Genomic DNA, 18876 nt, shown 5'->3' with positions numbered 1-18876 from the left:
TGCTGTAGGCTCAGGCCTGACCCTGCCCTGCTGGGCCCCAAAGTGCCTCTGAAGAAGCTACCAGGGTCCTTCAGAAGGTCTCAAACCCAACCCCTCCATTGTACATATGAGGAAGCAGGTATGGCATATCGCTCTCTGTCTTCTGCTCAAGTCACTTCCTATTTCCAGATCTTAATTTCCTCATCTGTAAAAGGGAATAACATGAATTGCAACCTAGACTTCTGAGGGTCACTGGGAGGAAAGCACTTTGGTCATGAAAAAGAGAAAAGAAAACAGATTCTTTCCTCTAAAGCAGAGGGGGGCCATGGGTATGGAGTATGGCATACTCTCCAGACAAAAGGAACATACCCTTTTAAAAGGGTAAAGTATAATTGTGACGCCTGATTATTGTTGGCTGCCAGGAATCCACAGCAGTGCCTGTTGGGACAAAGCAACAAAGCTCTGAAAAGTCCCCTGGGACTAGCATCTGTCCCCTCCTGGGAGGCACGGTAGGTGGCATCCGCCCCTCCTCCCACTGTGGGACACACAGCAGGTGACAGGCCTGAGCCTTTGGTCCAGGGGCAAGTGGTAGGGGAAGTGGGCAGAGCTGGGGCTCAGGAGACTCCTCGGCTGTGGGTCAGCCCCTCTCCTCTCCTTTTTTCTTTTGTTTGGAGGGGGGAAGGCAGGGCAATTGGGGTTAAGTGACTTGCCCAAGGTCACACAGCTAGTAAGTGTTAAGTGTCTGAGGCTGGATTTGAATTCAGGTCCTCCTGACTCCAGGGCGGGTGCTCTATTCACTGGGCCACCTAGCCACCTCTCCCTTCTCCTTTCTTTAATGCTCAGTTAACCCATATGAAAAAAGCGGGCATTCATAACAGCCCTTTCTACTTCACCAGTCTGGGAGCCTAGTGGGTTTGGAAGCCCCTCTCAGCTTGGTCTTACAGGGTCCAGGCCTCAGTTTTCTCCTTTGTGGAATAAGGAGCCTGACCCTCAGAAGCCTGATGGGTGGTAGCCAGAATCTCTTGGAGGAGTGTCATGTTAATGGGATGTAAGATCTTCCCAGGCCATTAACAGACCTCATATGGAGCGCATTAAGGGGACTTGACTAGGGGAGGCTTGCTGTGTAGGAAGGCCCACACCTTCTGCTAATTTCTGTTTGTTACTGGGTCTCCAGGGTTGTGATGCCCTCTGACCCTGAAGAAGGGTATACGTACTCTGAGATTAGCATTGTGCTCGGGGGCTCACTCATTGGAAGAGTGCTCTTGTGATCTGCACAGATGAGACTCTAGGGAGCCGTAAGAGAGCCCTCTGGTTTTGAAAAACCCACGTGTTGGTGCTTGTCTCTCTAGTAACTATGTATGTATTGCCTTGGTCACAGTTGGATCTGTCTGTTGAGCTGTGCTAATTTCTCAGACAGCTAGAAGCCCTGTCTGTTGGTCTTTTTTCTCTATTTTCTTTGTTTGGATTTTCTCTGAAGTTCAGGGTGCTGATTTTTCTCCTGAACTAATGAATGTCATTAAAAAAGACTGCTGAGGGGTGGCTGGGTAGCACAGTGAATGGAGCATTGGAGGACCTGAGTTCAAATCCGGCCTCAGACACTTAACATGCACAAAAACTAGCTGTGTGACCTTGGGCAAGTCACTTGACCCCAACTGCCCTATGTTACCCCATCCAAAAAGCAAAAAAAAAAAAAAAAGACTGCTGATCCCTTGAACAGCTCTCTTTCCTAGTAAAGCATATCTCAGAGCCTATGCTAGCGGCCATCCTGGGGATGCCAGTGTGGTCGCCGCTACAAGGGCCCTCCCAGAGACATGAGAGAGGCTCACCTGAAGCGGGGACCGATGGCCGCCACGTGCCGGTTCATGCTGCCCTTGGTGCCCCCAATGTTTAGCGACATGGAGCGCTGCAGGAGGCTGGAGAAGATTTCCACCTGGTCAGAACTGCAGTACTTGGCAATCTCAAACCTCTGCACCAGGAACTGTGGGTAGACACAAGGTGTGGGAGGAGCAGCCTCCGGGGGGCGCCCCTGCCCAGCCTTCATCGGCTGCCTGGCCTGCGGGTTCGGCCTTGCTCCCAGGCCCTCTCTGGCCTGGCACTGCCCAGCCTTCCCAGCTTTATCACACACACCCAACAAACAGAACTGCTTTTTGCTCCCGAGACACACTCTGTGCTTTCCCACCATGGCACGTCTGCTTAGGCTGTTTTCTGTTTCTACTGCTTCCCTTTTCATAACGCCCCATCTCTTACCCTCCCCTCCTTTCAGGAAGTCTTCCCTAATCTCTCTGGGGGTGGGGGGGACAAGTCTCCCTCCTCAACCTCATGGAATACCTTTTCCCTATGTGACGTGATTATGTCTCACTCCCCAGGAGACGGTAAGCTGCCTGAGAGCAGGGCTGGACTCCCCTCTGAACTCCCCAGTCCTATGCTTGCCATCGAGTAGATGCATAGGCACCTGGATGCCACAGCCAGGCCCCTTCGCCCAGGCCCTGAGAGGGTGGGCTGGGGGGGGGGGTCACTCACGTCAATCCAGATATAGTGCGGTGTCACCTCGGGGGGGCAAGGCTTCGGCTGGCTCACTTCGGAAGCTGCCAAGGGATCTGCTTCCTTTGTCTCCACAGAAAACAGCCCGTATTTCTGCTCCACTGTCATTTGCCAGGCACCAGCCATCTCCCGCATGAACTGGAAAGATGAGACGCCTGGTTAGAATCAGCCAGAGCACAGTGGGTTATTGCAGAGACTGAGGACTCCAAGGCACTGCTGTCAGGCGCAAGTCTGGGCCTCAGTTAATGCCTGTGAAAAGGGATTCTGCTGCTCAGGGTCCTGTGCATGGCGACTAGCCAGGACCTCCTGCTCCCACAGGCCAGACGCCACTTCTGGAGAGGCAGGCAGGCAGACAGAGCCCGAGGGCCAAGTTCCCCCCCCCCCCCCCCCCCCCCCCCCCCCCCCCCCCCCCGGCGGGGGGGGGGCCCCCCCACACCCCCCGCCCCCCCCCCCCCCCCCCCCCGCCCCCGACCTGTCTTCTCTCTGTCTGGTGACTGCTAAGATCCATTTCTGCTCCAAATCTCTGCTCTGAGAAAGCCCTGGAAGGTAGAACGAAAGCACCAGCAAACCCCAGACTCTTGGAATTGGAAGAGACCTCGGAGGTCTGGGACAAGCCATCATCAATATCCCCACTGACAGGGTGCTCATTACCTAGCAGGTGAAGAACGACCCTATATAGAACGCCCTCAGATACATCCTGACAATACACGGGACCTGGTCTGCACCCCTCAGCCCTGGAGGATGGCAGGGCAGGGAAGGAGGGGAGAAGCATTGGGAACATGAGGGCTGCTGTGAGACCCTAGGTCTGTGCTGGCTGCTTGTCCTTCACACTCAAAGAGGACCCAAATGACATTACGATGTTGGAGTTAAGCTTCAATGTGTTCAGAACTACACAAACTCAGAATGCTCTACCACAGGTTGGGCACAACTAGTTCATGTGTATGGACATTTGAGCTGATTCTCCCAATCTGTGCATCCCGCATTCCCTTTGAGCTGTCTCGATTCTGCTTTGTTCATATAACACAGCACCTTCTCTGATGTGGTCATGCCATGCTGAGCGGTCCTGGGCCAGGGTCTCCCACATCACACCATCAGTTCCAAAGTTCGAGAGTGTCCTTGTATCGCTTTTTCTGACCACCATGTGAATGTTTAACCTGTGTGAGTTCTCCATAAAAGCGTTTTTGGCAAGAGTACATTTTGCATTTGAACGTGGCCAGGCCATAGGAGCTGCACTCTCTGAAGTAGAGTTTGGATGTTTGGCAGTTTAGTTCGAGAAAGGACCTTAGTGTCTGGTCCCTCATCCTGCCAGGCAATCTTCAGATTCTTCCTAAGACCATTCAGAGGGAAGTGATTCAGTTTCCTGTCATGGTGCTGGCAGACTGTCCAGGTGTCACAGGCACACACAGAGGTCAGCACTACGGCTCTGTGGACCTTCAGTCTGGCAGTCAGTCTCATGTCTCTTTTCTCCCACACTTTCCTTTGGAGCCTCCCAAACACTGAGCCAGCTCTGGCGATGATTGCGTCAGTCTCATCATCAATGTGAACATCCCTGGAAAGTACACTACCAAGGTCAATGAACTAATCCAGCATTCAGACCTCCTCCATTTGCTGTAACCGATGGTTCCATGGATGGATGGTGTAGTGGTGGCTGATGGAGCACCTGGGTTTTCTTGGTATTAATTGTTAGGCCAAAATTAGCACAATTGGCAGATAACTGATCCATACTTTGTTGCATCTCAGAGACTGCATTGAATGTAAAATCTCCTGCAAACAGAAAATCACGCACCAGCACTCCCTCCACTTTGGTCTTGGCTTGTAGTCTTTTCAGGTTGAAGAACTGACCATCAGTGCAGTAGCTGACCTGAACGCCGAGTTCATCCTTACTGAAAGCACTTGACAACACGGCTGAAAACATCACACTAAAAATAAAAAGGATGGGAGCAAACACACTGCCTCCTTTCACTCCACTGGTAATTGGGAAAGCTCAGGAGCATCATCCGTTATCTAGAACCCGGGCAAGCATGCCATCATGAAAGAGACATACGATGCTGATGAATTTGTCTAGGTAGCCACATTTTGACATAATTTACCATAAGCCCTCACAACTACCAGTATCAAAGGCCCTGGTCAGATCAATGAATGCTGTGTACAGAACTCTGTTCTGCTCCTGGCATTTCTTCTGGACTCGTTAGGCAGCAAACATATTGACTGTTCCTCGGCCCTTTCTGAAGCCACACTGGCTCTCAGGTAGATGACCATCTTCCAGGTGAAGGACTAACTGATTAAGGAGGACTCTGGCAAGAATCTTGCCAGCAATGACTAAGAGAGAGACGCCCCTGTGATTGTAGCAGGACAATCTATTTCCTTTTTCCTTCATAGAGATGGACAATGGAGGCATCTCTGAACTCCTGAGGGGCGTGTGTGTGGGTGGGGTAACCTCCTGCCATATAACCTGGAAGATTTCAGTCAGCTTTTGTATGAGCAATGGACCCCTCACTTTGTATATCTCAGCGGAGATAGAGTCAGCAACAGGTGCTTTGCTACAGGAAAGGAGCCTAATGGCATTCAAAGCCTCTTCTTCACTTGGAGCTTCAGCTAGGGAGGGACTGACTTCAACCTGAGACAAACAGTCAATGGCCTCAGCATTGATTGATGATGGTCTGTTGAGAATATGGAAGTGTTCAGCCCCTCTCTCCACGATTATGTCCTGATCACTAATTAATGTGGCTACATCAGCACTGAGTAGCTGTGATGTACCATAGGTCTTTGGTCCATAAATGGCCTTTGGATTGTTACTATCAGCATAAAACTGAATTTCATCTGCCTTCTTACTGAGCTAGGAATACTGTGTCTCTCTAAGCTATGCTTGTACGTGACTTTTGATGGGAATTAAATGCTGCCTTCTCAGAGATGGATGAACTATCCTGCTGGCAAATCCTGTGGAGTTCTTATTTTTCATTTCGCAGCTTCTGAATTTTCCCATCATTTCCATCAAACCAGTCTCGGTGTTTGTGACTGTTCTGACCCAGATGAGCAGATGCCAAGCTATTCACCAAGTCTGACAACTGCCCACTCCTTTTCTGCTCCACTGTTGCCAACTGTGCTGGCTCACACTGTTCCTGCTCACGGAGGACATTAATCTTATAGTCATTTTCCCTGGGGGCACTGCTTTTGGTAAATGTGAATATTTAGCTTAGAAGGGATAAGTCTATGATCAGTCCAGCACTCTGTACCATACACTGCCCTTGTCACTCTCACATCTTGTCTGTCTCTGTCTCTTCTCTTTACAATCCCATCCATCGTCATTAGATGCCAATGTTTGCTGTGAGGGTGCATCCAGGAAGTTTTATTGCATTTAGGTAAGTGGAAGACAGTGTTGGTGATGAGAAGGTTATGAGATGCACACGTCCTCTTCAAGACCACTGCTGTTGCTGTTTCTAACTTCATTCTGCCCAAGGACTCCCTGCCAAGTCTGCTGGTGTGAGCCTACGCTAGCATTAGTCACCCAGAAGGATAAGGTCACATTGATGATAAGGGTCTCCAGGTCTTCTTAACATTCTTCTTTGACCTTCTCAGGGTTCATCATGGTGGGAGCTGAGGCACCAATGGTGGTGGCGTGACCTTTTCCTGCAAGTAGCCATGGCACTGTCACGCGCTTACCATCCATTCCTCTTGGCAGGCGTACCAGACCAGCTCGATGACTAGATTAGTTCTGAGTGCAAAACCTCCACCAGCTTCATGGAGCTCCCCTTCACTACTGCCACTCCAGAAAACAATGTACCCAGCTCCAACTTTGGTCAGCTGGGCTGCTATTTGGATGGGATACCTGCTGGGTTCTCTCACAAGAACTGTTTGTCTTTCAGGTCTACTGGATTTTGTGTTATCCTTCAGTATGCACACATTCCTGTGTACCTATGGTGAGTGGAATCGTTTTCGCAGACATTTTTGTACACTTTTTTGTGTTTCAACCACAGAGTGGAATTCCCTGCCTGCCATGGTAATTAGTCCAGGTTTGGGTAATTGGGGGCACCTTTTCTAGACCCTTCCTCACACCAGGAGGTGAGCAGTGTGATCCTCAAAGGGCTGCTCAGACACCCAGGGAGCTGCCAAATCTCATGGCTGCTTCCAGTGGGCCACCTGTGTGTAGGGTTGTGACTGAGGCTCCCAGTGTATCCACACCTGCTCCTTCATCACTTGCCTGTTGTCACATAAATCTGAGACAGGTATAATGGTAAAATGCCATGGGTGATGCTTTTTTATTTGTGTGTAAATTGGATTTAAGTGAGACAGAGCTGCACCATGTCATCAGTCTCACTCTCCTCCAGTGGCAGGACAACAGTCAGGATGCTAGGCCATGGCCCAGGATACAGTGGGTGACCTTGGTGTCTTTGATGTCTCGCCAAGGTCTAAGTGCTTCATGGCACCTGCTTCACAGCCACTGGGACAAACTGTTCTCGTCCGCCCATTCCACCAAAGGAAGTCTTCACATGCTTGGGGTAAACACCTCACTAAAGAGTTACCCTGCACCTGGTTCAGGGCACCTGCCAAGATGGTTTTACTGCTCTACATACTCCAGCTTCTTGGAAGCACAGACCCTCCCAGCAGGGGTGCTCATCCTCTCTGAACACACCCTACACCCTCCAGGACCGTGCTTGACATCTCCGATAAAGCAGGGAAGGCACTCAGCCAATAGCAAAGAGAAGGGGCTGGAGGGAAGCGCCTGGTTCTGGGTACTGAGGCATAGGAAAGAGACTGGTGAGAGCAGGCCCAATGCAGGGCCCCCTGGCTCCAGGAAAGCAAGGGACTGGGTGGAGTATAAAGCACAGGTTCCTGTTCCACCTATGCCAAGGAGCATGGCCCCTCCAAATAGAAAGGAGGTCATGGAGAGGACAGGCCAAAAGGATCCTACCTGAAAGAGGAAGGGTAGCTTGGAGTCCTGGGTAGCAAGCTGAGTTGCCACCTCAGGGAAAGCAATGGGAGGTGGGGGGCAAATCAACATTCCCTCTTTGGCTGCCCCCTACAGAGAGCAGAACTCAGGGCTGGGCAAGGAAGACACCTCCCTCCTGTTTTCTTTTGGTCTGGGTCAGGCTTTGGCCAGTAGCAAAGATAAAGGGCTGGGGGTCTGGGTTGAGAAGCCCATGTGGCCCCTCCTGATCACCCCCCCAGCAGCACACCAGAGGACCAGATAGGTCTTTCAGACCTCTGTGGGGCAGGTGAGACCAAAGACATGTCCTGTGCTACTCCATCATTGTGGGGCAGCAGGGCCATCTCCTCAACACCCCTGGCAGGGTTGACACCCTATTTCCTATACTCAGGCCACTCTGATCCCACTTGAGACAAAAGCATTTCTAAGGTTTAGCTGCTCAAAGCTCTGTGTTAGAAAAGCCTCAAAGGGCCTATGGGTTCTCTCCTCGCCCCTCCCCAGGGACTGCTACAGCTTGTCACTGGCACGCCCAGAGAAGGTTGGTTGCACAGTGGGGTCCTGCTTTGGCCAGGTCATGTGATGGGCACCAACAAGCAGCCAGCTGGACAGGGCTGGGTTGAGCTGGGGCCACAGACAGGCCATGGGAGCAGGCCTGTTTAAATGTGAAATGGCCAGATGAGGAGATGGGAGCTGAGAAGGAACGTGGCTGGACCTGGGCTCTAGGTGGAGCTCTTGGGCAGTCATGCACAGGGCAGATCTAAGGTGGGGAGCCTGGAGACAGCCAGACCTGGACAGGCTCCTAGGATGAACGCCCAGGGAAGAAGGGGACAAGAGCCTGGACTAGGGGAGAAGTGGGCATGGCTCTGTCTGGAGATGGGCATCTTTCAAATGTAAGTTCCCTGAGGGCAGGCTTAGCGCCTCCAATTGAAAAGACCTGTAGGAGCACTTCCTGAATGCTCCTCAGGAGGTTAATGGAAAGCCAAGGTGGCCAAGCCTAGAGAGGCTGCAGCCTGTCCCATGGAAGTGGATGGGCTTCGGCGAGCTGGCCCCAAGACATGCAAACACAAGCATGCTCACCACTCACTCAGCTGCATTTCCCTAAGAAACACAAATGCACTGGGGAATCTCGACATGGCAAACCAGAGAATGACACAGACGTGTGTGTGTGTGTGTGCGCATGAGTGTGCGAGCAGACACAAGAAATCCATTCATTTTTCTCAACGCCTCTTCTGGAGAGATGTTAAAAGAGATATAAATATGGACAATCGAGATGTAGACAGATACAGACATAGGCACAGAGGCAGACAGGTAGAGAGAGAAATACTGACACAGATATCGACGCAGACAGAAAGATATAGGCATAGACAGATATAGACATTAGAGTGTAGATGAAGATGTACACACAGGTGTAGACACAGGTGCAGACATATGGACAGATGCAGATGTAGGTGCAGACACAGATGCAGACATTATGGACAGATGTAGACGTAGGTGCAGACACAGATGCAGACATTATGGACAGATGTAGACGTAGGTGCAGACACAGGTGCAGACACAGATGCAGACATATGGACAGATGCAGACGTAGGTGCAGACACAGATGCAGACATATGGACAGATGCAGACATAGGTGCAGACACAGATGCAGACATATGGACAGATGCAGATGTAGGTGCAGACACAGGTGCAGACACAGGTGCAGACAGATTCAGACGTAGACACAAAGACAGACCGACACGTGGATATTGACACAGACACAGACACCGACAGTACTGCCACGTCCTCACAGCGGTCTCAGCCCCAGCAGGACATGCTGGCTCCAGCCAGGAGGGGGGCTGACGCTCTCCTGTCAGTTGACCCGCAGTCTCCCAGGCTTACCGGCACTTCCACGCCGTTCTTGCCCGCAAGTAGCCACTCCCAGCACGCTATGGCTGTCTCCATGCCATGCTCGTTGAACATGCGGAGGGGGCCCCAGCACAAGTGGTGCAGCAGCTGGGGGTCACAATCTGAAACCAGAGGGGAGACACAGAAGTGGTGGTGGGAGATCTTCCCTGGCCAGCGTGCGAAGGAGAGACCAAACCTATCTGAGGGAGTGGCTGAGCACAACCCCCTTGTCCCTCACTACTCATGGCTACTGGATTTTAAAAGCTTTAGCTCCAGCTTTTCACAAGAAGATGGAGTCTCAGTGAGGCCCTTGTGGCTGGGGGGGCAGGGCCCACCGAGCATCCCTCTCTGCTCTCTGGCCTGGAGCTGCACGTCTCCCACATGGGGAGCTGGGGATACAAGGAAGGGCTTGGGCCTCTGCTGGTACCTGGGATGCTGATCAGCATTGCTGTCAACTTGAACATGGCCTGAGTATAGTCCTGGGCCTTCTGCAAGTCCAGAGCTGTGTTCAGCTGCTGGACCATCAGCTTTTTGAGGTCAGACGTGTGGCCCGTGGTGTCTGAGAACTGAATCATTCCGTAAACCTGCAAGGAGACAGGGCATCATCAGGAGGGAGCTCTCTGCTTTGTCAGGCATGTGAGGGAGACTGAGGCACCAATGAATCGAGACCAAAGACATGCCCCTTACTATAACAGGAAGGGGAGCAGAGTGCAGGTATTAGGGTTAGACTGGGAATCAGGGAGACCCAGGTTTGAATCGAACTCTGATGCTGACTAGCTGAGTGACCTCACTGTACAGCAGGGACAATAATCCCCACAGTCCCCACTGCCATGGGGTGATGTGAGGCTCTGCCAGCTCTTAGACCCTGACTGTTGGGCTCAGGTCTGGGCACTGGAATGGGGACTGTCAGGAAGAGGGCAGGGTCCACTGAAGGCACCAAGAGCCCGCAGGGGCATATGACGTGCCTGTCACAGCAAGGAAAGGCAAGTGCCTGAGGGCAGCCCTGGCCCAGCAGCAAAGCAGGAAGGCACAAAGAGGCAGAGGCTCAGAGAAAAGAAAGACTCTTAACAAGTAGCGCAGTCCAGGGACTGAGCCAGGGGAGTGGCCGATGCTGGATGTGACGTGGGCCGGCCAGAGGGACTTCTCTGGACCGAGTCAGTGCTGAGAGGCACAAGTCACAAAACCCTGAAAAAAGACGCTCCACCACTTCAGGCTAACGATAGTCCTGGCTGGCAGCCAGCCCCCAGAACACAAGTCAGGCCCAGCTTGGGCACCCCTGGCTCCAGGAAGCTGCCTTGGAAGTGCTCTCTCCTCCTCTGTTTCCCTAGAATTCCTTGCCTCCTTCTCTGTCCCCACACTCCATAGGCTGCCCTGCCCCTGCCTGTAGCTAGCTGTGCCTGCCTGTGTTTCCCAGGAGGATGGCCTCAGACTTCAGGAGGTTGGGGACTCTTCGAAGTCTAACACAATCAGTGCCCAACACTCTGAGGGCGCTTAAGAAATTAATCCAGGTGCCAGGCTGCCAGTTTCTGTTGCTAGGCAGGCTTCTAGGCCTCTTTAGTACAAGGATCCCTTCAAATGAAAAATGCTGCAGCCCCCAGGAGTCGGATTGCACCTGGTGACTGAGAAAGCAGATGACGGGGCCACGTGGCCCCGAGCTGAGAGTCCTCTGGGACTTTGAGACGTCATTCCAGATCCATGGAGGACCAGGCTCTCCAGCCTTGGGCATTGCCCACCTCCTGGTGCAATGGAATAGGCCTCAGTGACAGTTCTAAGCCCAGGGCTGTCCACGTTCCTTCCCTGTTCTATAAATTCCCAGCTTTCCTACTGCCTCAAGGCACAAATGATAAGTCCTATTTGGCACAGAGGGCCCTCCCCACCCACTCTCCTGCAGACTCTAGGTGCCAGCCAGCTCACACACACCCTGTGCCCCGAGGGCCCTCCTTCTGCCAGTACTTTCTGGGTCTGCAGTGGGAGGGCCTTACCTCGCCTGCATAGCGGTTGCGCAAATTCAGAGAAGCCATGAAGTTGGAGTAGTCTTTCTTCACGCATGCAGGCCGCTCCGTGAGCTGAGTTACCTGGAGACAGAGAGCAGAGCATCACCCTCGCCTGGCAGGGTCCAAGAACAGCCGTCTGGTCAGCCTCTCCCTACTGACCTTGGAGGATCTCCTAGGAACCAAGTGGAAACCCCACCTGTCCCAAAGGCCCCCTGGCCTTCCCTAAGAACCCTGTCAGCCTCAAGGACGGTGGCCAAGCCCAGAAGTAGGATGGGCAGGACAGACCGCAGGGTGCCAACATTGGCCAGGCTTTCTTTTGGGCACTGGTGATAGCTCTGGACACCCTCTGGGTTCCTCTCAGTCAGCTGTGTCTCAGCGGCCTGCATGAGGTCATGGGCTGGCCAAGAAGTAGGGAGGGAGAAGGGAGGGCTGTCGAGGTCCCAGCAGCCAGGGAGCCAGAACGCAGAAGGAAGGCCAAGGGAGGGAGCAAGAAGAGGGCAGACTTCCACTCCAGAGAAGGAAGAGCGTGCTGCCAATCAGCTGTCTGGCTGCAGCATGCTCAACATTCCCTCCTTCCTAACAGGATTTCCTGTAACTCAATTGCACAATGTGGGTGTAAGGAAGCATTAAAAAGTTCCTAATGCTTGGCAGGACTATCTATGAAAAGGCCATCAGAGGAAGGGAAGCCTCTTTCCAAGAGGGAATGGCAGCTTCAGGAAAGAAGGGGCCGCTGAGGTCCAATGTGTGAGGCTAGCGTAGCTGCGGCCAAGGATGCCTGCCATTAAGCTCAGTCCACTTGGTAGGACTGAGGATGCCCACAGCCCTGTCGCCCCTGTCGGAGGTTCTCCACAGCTGGGACTCTCAGGGGAGGACCGAGGGACCTGGGTGTGGAGTTATGAAGAGTGCAGATCTGTCTCTGACCCCGGCAGGGCCCATCTGCCCACCCTCCTTCCCTTCACTGCCACCACCAGCCTCAGGCCTGGCTCCTTCTGCCCCTCAGACAGCCTCCTGGAGGGTTTGTGGAGGTCTCTGCATCCCTGAAGAGAGCCTGACAGTACCCAAAGGGGAGAGGAGCCCTTGAAGGCCTTGGCCCTCCCCACTGGATCATGCTTCAACCTGCCCCTTCCTTGGGAGGGGGGGTTACCAGGTGGTGACAGCACAGCAGCAAGGGAGGGAGAGGGGAGCACTGGGCCTGAGGGTCTGTGACAGGGCCGTCAGCTTCCAGACGGCAGCTGGACATTTAACAGCTGGGCTTCAGTTTGCTCATCTGTAAAATGGGGGCGGCCCTCCCAGGACTGCTGTGAGGACCCAGTGAGATCATCTTCACAGAGGGCTCTACAAGTATCCAAGCACTCTAACAATTCTGATGGTCCTGATGAGGAGAGTCGCAGTAAAAGAAGGGCAGTGTGGCACAGCGGTCAGAAGGCCCAAAGCCACATTTCTGACTTTCCTACCTACGACTGGGGGCCTCCATGGACCTGTGACATCTGCCTGCTCCCAGCCTGTCCTCTCAGTAAAGCACAGGTCTCACCAAGTTACCTCACTCACTGAGCTCCAGTGGCTCCCTGGGGCCCCCAGGGTCCAATATGAGATGCTCTGGTGGGCCTTCAGAGGCCTTTGCCACCTGCTCCCTCCTACCTCTCCAGCCTTCTTATACCTTATTACCCCCACGCTGCACCCTGGCCTCCTGGCTGTCAGCTCTAGGCGCTTTCTCTGGCTGCCCCGCCCCATCCCTGGAAAACTGGTCCCCCCCTGGCTCCCTTTGAGTCCCAACTAACATCCCACCTTCCTTCCGCAACCTGCCTTTATTCCAGTGCCTTCCTGTATGGAGCCCATCTATAGAGGTCTGTTTGCTTGTTGTCTGCCCCATTAGACTGGGAGTTCCCTGAGGACAGGGACTGCCTCTCATCTCTTTTTGTATACCACAGTACCCAGCACACAGTAGGCACTTAATAAATGCTTACTGATTAATGAACCATTCCCCAACAGGGAGCCAGAGTTCTGGCTCAGTGTCACCCCCTGACTTCTTGGCTCCTGCTGGGATGGATTGGTGGGTAGATGGAGACTCTGCCCTCTGGCCTCACAACCAGCTCCCCAGGCTACTGTTTACAAGAAGCTCTGATTCCACCCTAGCCCACAGAAGGCTGACACTCACCCCTAGAGTCGTGTTCTGCCGATTGTAACCAGCAAAGTGAAGGATGCTCTCGGTGGCCATAGCCAGGCCCGTGTGCTGGGACAGGCCCGACACCCAGTTCTGGTGCTTATTCAGATATTCCTAAAAAGGAAAATCAAATTGCTTTGTTAAAAACAGAAAATGAACGGATTTCATGACTTAAAAAGTCAAGTATAGCAAGGCCTGAGGGCTGAGGACCTGGGTTCAGATCCTGGCCCCACCACATGCTAGCCATGTGACTGGCTGACCTCCTTGGGTCTCAGTTCCCTCCTCTATGGAAGGGGCAAACAGGACTAGATGGGTCCTTCTGGCTCTAAATCTATGAAGCCAGATGCGGGGTGGGGGTGGGGGTGGGAAGCCAAAATGGAGGAGAAGAAGAAGTAGAACTGAGTTCTCTCCATCAAATGCTCTACAGAAAGATCTAGAAAACTCATCAGCCCAAGGTCAGGAAATCCAAGAAAACCATCAGGGTGAGTCATTTCTCCAGTCCAGGTTGGCACAGAGAGACAGAAGGGTCGGATGAAAGGGCCATAAGCACACTGCACACAGGGACAGAATGGGGGCATGCCTGCAGCTGTGCCCCAGGGCAAGAAGGGGTCCAGCCTGGGCAGGCTGCTCCCAGCGGGCGGACTGTCAGCTCTGCCTCTCACCCTGTTCCTGGGCAACAAGAGATCGTGGGCCCTACTTCAGAAGCAAACAGATGGCGTGGCTATGGCCCCACCACTCTCTAGCTGAGCCTGAAGCCAGCATAGGACTCAGGGCAGCCAGCCCAGACCAAAGGGAAGGCTGAGCTTCTCTCCTTCTGAGAACTTTCCAGCTAGCTGCCTGTGGCTGGGTCCAGCAGCATCTACTGGAATCCTAATCAGGGGCAAGCCCACAGTTGGGCTGCTCAGACCCAAAGCAGAACTCAGAGCAGGAGGGAAGGGATCAGACTTTGCACCATCATTCTGTGAGCACCAAAAACATGTAGGTCCCCAGCCTGAGCTACTCCTGAGATTCTAGAAAAAAACATTGGATATTCCAACAAAGGAGCAGAAAGTCAAGGACATAAATTCAGTGCAGACACGGAAGTAGGTCTGAAGTCAGAAAGTAGGCTGAAAGAATCAGAATCTGAAAAGAGTCAGAAAATGTAGGAAGAACTCCACTATAAAAAATGACACAAACTCAGAAGAGACCGACTCTAAAAAATCTACAAGCAAGTCTCAAAAGCAAAACACAGCTTGGGCATAAGGTCAACTAGAATGCCTTAAAGAGATGAAGCCAGAGTTTAAAAAAAAAAAAAGATTTTAAAAATCAGATGTGAGTACTAGGGAAAAAAGTGGGAAAAGAAAGGAGAGCTATGGGAGGGGTCATAAAAGAAGTCCACTAAAATAAAGGACCAACAGAAAAGAGAGGAAATTGAATATATTAGGCTAGAAAAGGGAAGAGGAAAGCTCTTGAAAATTATCTCCTCTAGGGGAGTGCAGAAGAAGACTCTGTAAATAAGAAAAGGGTGGGAGGAGCAGGACATTAGGACCTGCCTCACACTCAGTTCAATACTGAAATGACTGGAATACACTTCACTGAACAGAGAAGCAGGCGGAAATGGGAGAAAGGAGGCTGGGGATAAACTGTAGGTAGATGCAGGGGAAATCAGTCTTAAGCAAAATAAAGTAAGGAGGGTGGATCATGAAGAAAGGTGTAAAAAACAAGGGAGAAGCTAGGCTTGGGTGTGCGGTGAGGGAAAAGGAAGCAGATTTCACCAAACCCAGAGTGCCTTCTTTCTCACTAAAAACAAAAGGATAAAAGACAGTGGAGGGAGACAAACAACAATAATTATTGTGAAGTTCAATGGGATAAACTCACTCACGAACCAGAAGAGAACAGAAAGTAGAATAAACAAAATGCTGTTTACAACAAGCACACTTGACACAAAGATTCACAGAATGAAAATAAGGAGCTGGGGCAAAATCCATTATACTTTAGCTGAAGTAAAACAGGCAGGGGTATGGGGCGGCCAGGTGGCTCGGCGAGAAGGAGCACCGGCCCCAGAGTCGGGATGACCTGGATCAAATCCGGGCTCAGACACTCAGCACCCACCCAGAAACACCTGGCCGTGTGACCTTGAGCAAGTTACTGAACCCCAATTGCTTTAAAAAAAAAAAAAGGCAGGGGTAGCAATCATGATCTCAGACACAGCAAAAGCCAAAACTGACTTCACTAAAAGAGGTAAACAAAGAAACTATACTCTGTTGAAAGGCCCCACAGACAAGGAATGAACATCAGCACTAAACATATGCACCGAATGGCACAACATCTAAATACTTAAAGGATAAGTTAACGAGTTTCAGGGAAAAATAGACACTAAGAATATAATAGTGGGGGAATCTCGATTTAGCCCTTTCACAGACCTAGATAAAGCTAACCAAAAACCTAATCATGAAGAAAGAAGTTAAGGACTCCAGGAGAATTTCTGGAGAGGAGTGAATGGGAAGAGAAAAGTATATATGTTCTCAGCTGTCTATGGCACCTTTATAAATATCGACCACATATTATAATATGAAAATCTTACAATGAATGCAGAAAAGCTAAACCCCTCTTTCTTTCTTCTCTCTCTCTATTTTTTTTTTTTGCTTTTTTTGGAGGGGGTAGGGCAGGACAATTGGGGTTAAGTGACTTGCCCAAGGTCACAGGGCTTGTAAGTGTTAAGTGTCTGCAGCCGGATTTGAACTCAGGTCCTCCTGATTCCAGGGCCGGTGCTCTATTCACTGTGCCACCTAGCCACCCCAAGCATATCTTTCTTAGAGAAGCACAAGGCAATAAAAGTTATATTTGTTGTGCATGACCTCCCCAACTGGTCTCAGAGTGGGAATTTTGAGGTGTGCACTGACCACTGTACTTGGCCTCTACAAGTTTCTGCTTGAGTGGTACCTAACCTTTGGCAGAGTGGAGTCCCTTTAAAAGCCGGCACATGTCCCTGCAGACTCTATTAGATGAGGGCCTGACCCCAGACAGTCCCTTGGAAAAATAACATCCACTTCCAAGTTTTACTCTTGGGGGTCTCTTGTCTCATTCCTTTTGGCACAACATATTCAATAAAGGGCCACTGAAGAAAGGATTAAATTTGGAAATAATATAATCTTAAAAAATAGAGGGTGAAAGAACAAATCATAGATAATATTGACAATTTGATAACATATAATAAAAACAATGAAGCAATATACCAAAACTTTTGGTATGTCAAAGTAGTGCCTAGGAGAAAATTTACATGTCTTAACACTTTCACAGATAAAAATGAGAAAGAAAAGATCAATGAACTTGGCATCCAACCAAAAAAAAAAATCTAGAAAACCTATGATTTAAAAAAACCCAAATAGAAATCTTCAAAATCAAAGATATTAACAAAATTAAAAGCAAAAAAAAGTAAATTAAGAAATAAAATGAGATGTCATTTCTTTGAAAAATAGACAAGTTGCTATCTAATTTAATTTTAAAAAATCAAATTACCAGTATCAAAAATGAAAAGGCAAATTTATAACCAATGAAGAAGAAATAAAAGCAATCATTAGGAGGTATTTTACCTAACTATATGTCAATAAAACTGACAGACTAAATGAAATATATGAATAATTACAAAAACAGAAAATGCCAGGATTAACAGAACAAGAAATAGAGGAATCAAATAGCTCAATCACAAGAAAATCAAAGTGAACAAGTCATAAAGGAACTCCCAAAGGAAAAAACTCCAGCACCAAATGGACTTATGAGTCCTATCAAACATATAAAGAAGAATTAATTCAATACTACATAAACTGTTAGGAAAAAAAAAAGAAAAATAAGTCCTGTCAAATTCCTTTTATCATACAAATATAGTCTTAATATTTAAACCAAGGAGCCAAAATAGAGAAAAATATATATAGACCAGTATTCTCTGATGAATATGGAAGTCAAATTAAAAAAATTTTTTTTAGTAAGTAGGCTATAGCAATATATCCCAAAGACATATTATCTCCAAAACACCAAGACCAGGTTGGCTTGACACCAAGAATGAAAGGTTGGGGTGGCTAGGTGGTGCAGTGAATAAAGCACCGGCCCTGGAGTAAGGAGGACCTGAGTTCAAATCCAGTCTCAGACACTTAACACTTACTAGCCACATGACCTTAGGTAAGTCACTTAACCCCAATTGCCCTGCCCTCCTCCCCCTTCCAAAAAACACAACAACCAAACAAACCAAGAATGAAAGGCTGGTTTTAATATCATGAAAACTAGAAACATACCACATTAATGCCAAGAGTAACAAAAGTCATAAATCAATAGCTACAGAATTTTTTTTAACAAGCTGTCATACCCATTCCTTTAAAAAGTACTAGAAAGCACTGGAATAAGCGCATCTTTCCTCAATGCGATAAGTCGTATCTATATCAAGCCAAAAGCCACTGTTCTCTGTAAAAGGGATAAGCTCGAGGTCTTTCCAAGAAGATCAGGGGTAAAGCAAGGACACCCCTCATCACTCATTGGTGAGAAGAGGAAACTGAGGTTAGCACAAGCAGAGAAGGCTCTGGTGTACGTATGACAGCACAGTCTGGAGAACTGTCACTGAAACAATGAACAACTTCAGGGAAAAAAGACAGAAAATAAACGGAGAGAAATCAACATTTCTGTGCATTACCAATGAAACCAGGAAGAAGAGACAGAGGAAGAAATTCTATAGAACAATTACAGACAGTATGGATACTTGGGAGTCCATTTCACAAGACACGTACAAGTACTCTATGAATATACTACAAAACATACTTTCCAGAAATATATATCTAAAGAACTGCAGCCATAGCACTTGTTCATGGGCAGGGTGAGTTTGTCGAGCTAGAAAATGTCAGAATAAAACCCACCTGGAGGAATTAGATTCTTTCTCTCTTAACTAAACTCATATTCTCTTCCCATTGGAACCTAAGCTCCAGGAAAGCCAAAACATTTTGATTTGCATCTCGGCATACCCAGTGCCAGCCATGCGGGAGGTACTTCATTAATGCTTTTGTGAATTGTTTCACTTCTTCCCTGGACTCCTACTTCGAAATGAGTGATCAGAGGTCCTCAAAAGTGTTAAGGATGTGAGTGTGTGTGTGTCTGTATGAGTGTATCTGTGAGTGTGCATGTGTGTATGAGTGTCTGTGTGTGCCTGTGTATGTCTGTGAGTGTGGTCTGTGTGTCTTTGAGTGTGTGTGTCTGAGTGTAGTCTGTGTGTGTATGTCTATGAGTGTGTGTATGTCTGTGAGTGTGTCTGAGTGTGGTCTATGTGTGAGTGTGCCTGTGTGTGTATGTCTGAGTGTGTCTGTGTGTTCCTGTGTACATCTGTGAGTGTGTGTGTGTGTGAGTGTGGTCTGTATGTATGTGAGTGTGTGTGT

At 49.8% G+C, this 18876-nt stretch overlaps 1 protein-coding gene across 2 annotated transcripts in view; it reads right to left on the bottom strand.

The window, feature by feature from the left end:
* The window catches only part of PI4KA (phosphatidylinositol 4-kinase alpha), a 135330-nt gene that overhangs the window by 25985 nt on the left and 90469 nt on the right, over positions 1 to 18876 (bottom strand). For both annotated transcript variants that reach the window (XM_069100900.1, XM_069100901.1), the window contains 6 exons: positions 13478 to 13597; positions 11311 to 11403; positions 9756 to 9912; positions 9323 to 9450; positions 2500 to 2658; positions 1806 to 1957 (listed from right to left, as the gene is read on the bottom strand). In XM_069100900.1, coding sequence (XP_068957001.1) covers positions 1806 to 1957; positions 2500 to 2658; positions 9323 to 9450; positions 9756 to 9912; positions 11311 to 11403; positions 13478 to 13597 — 809 coding nt within the window. The remainder of the gene's footprint in view (positions 1 to 1805; positions 1958 to 2499; positions 2659 to 9322; positions 9451 to 9755; positions 9913 to 11310; positions 11404 to 13477; positions 13598 to 18876) is intronic.

The sequence above is a fragment of the Petaurus breviceps genome, unplaced genomic scaffold (genome assembly GCF_028583685.1).
Source record: "Petaurus breviceps papuanus isolate PSGF00001 unplaced genomic scaffold, PetGlider_PUasm1.0 428, whole genome shotgun sequence".
NCBI classification, from domain to species: Eukaryota; Metazoa; Chordata; class Mammalia; order Diprotodontia; family Petauridae; genus Petaurus; species Petaurus breviceps.
Note: the sequence above shows the minus strand (reverse complement) of the source record. Positions and strands in the feature narration are given on the sequence as shown.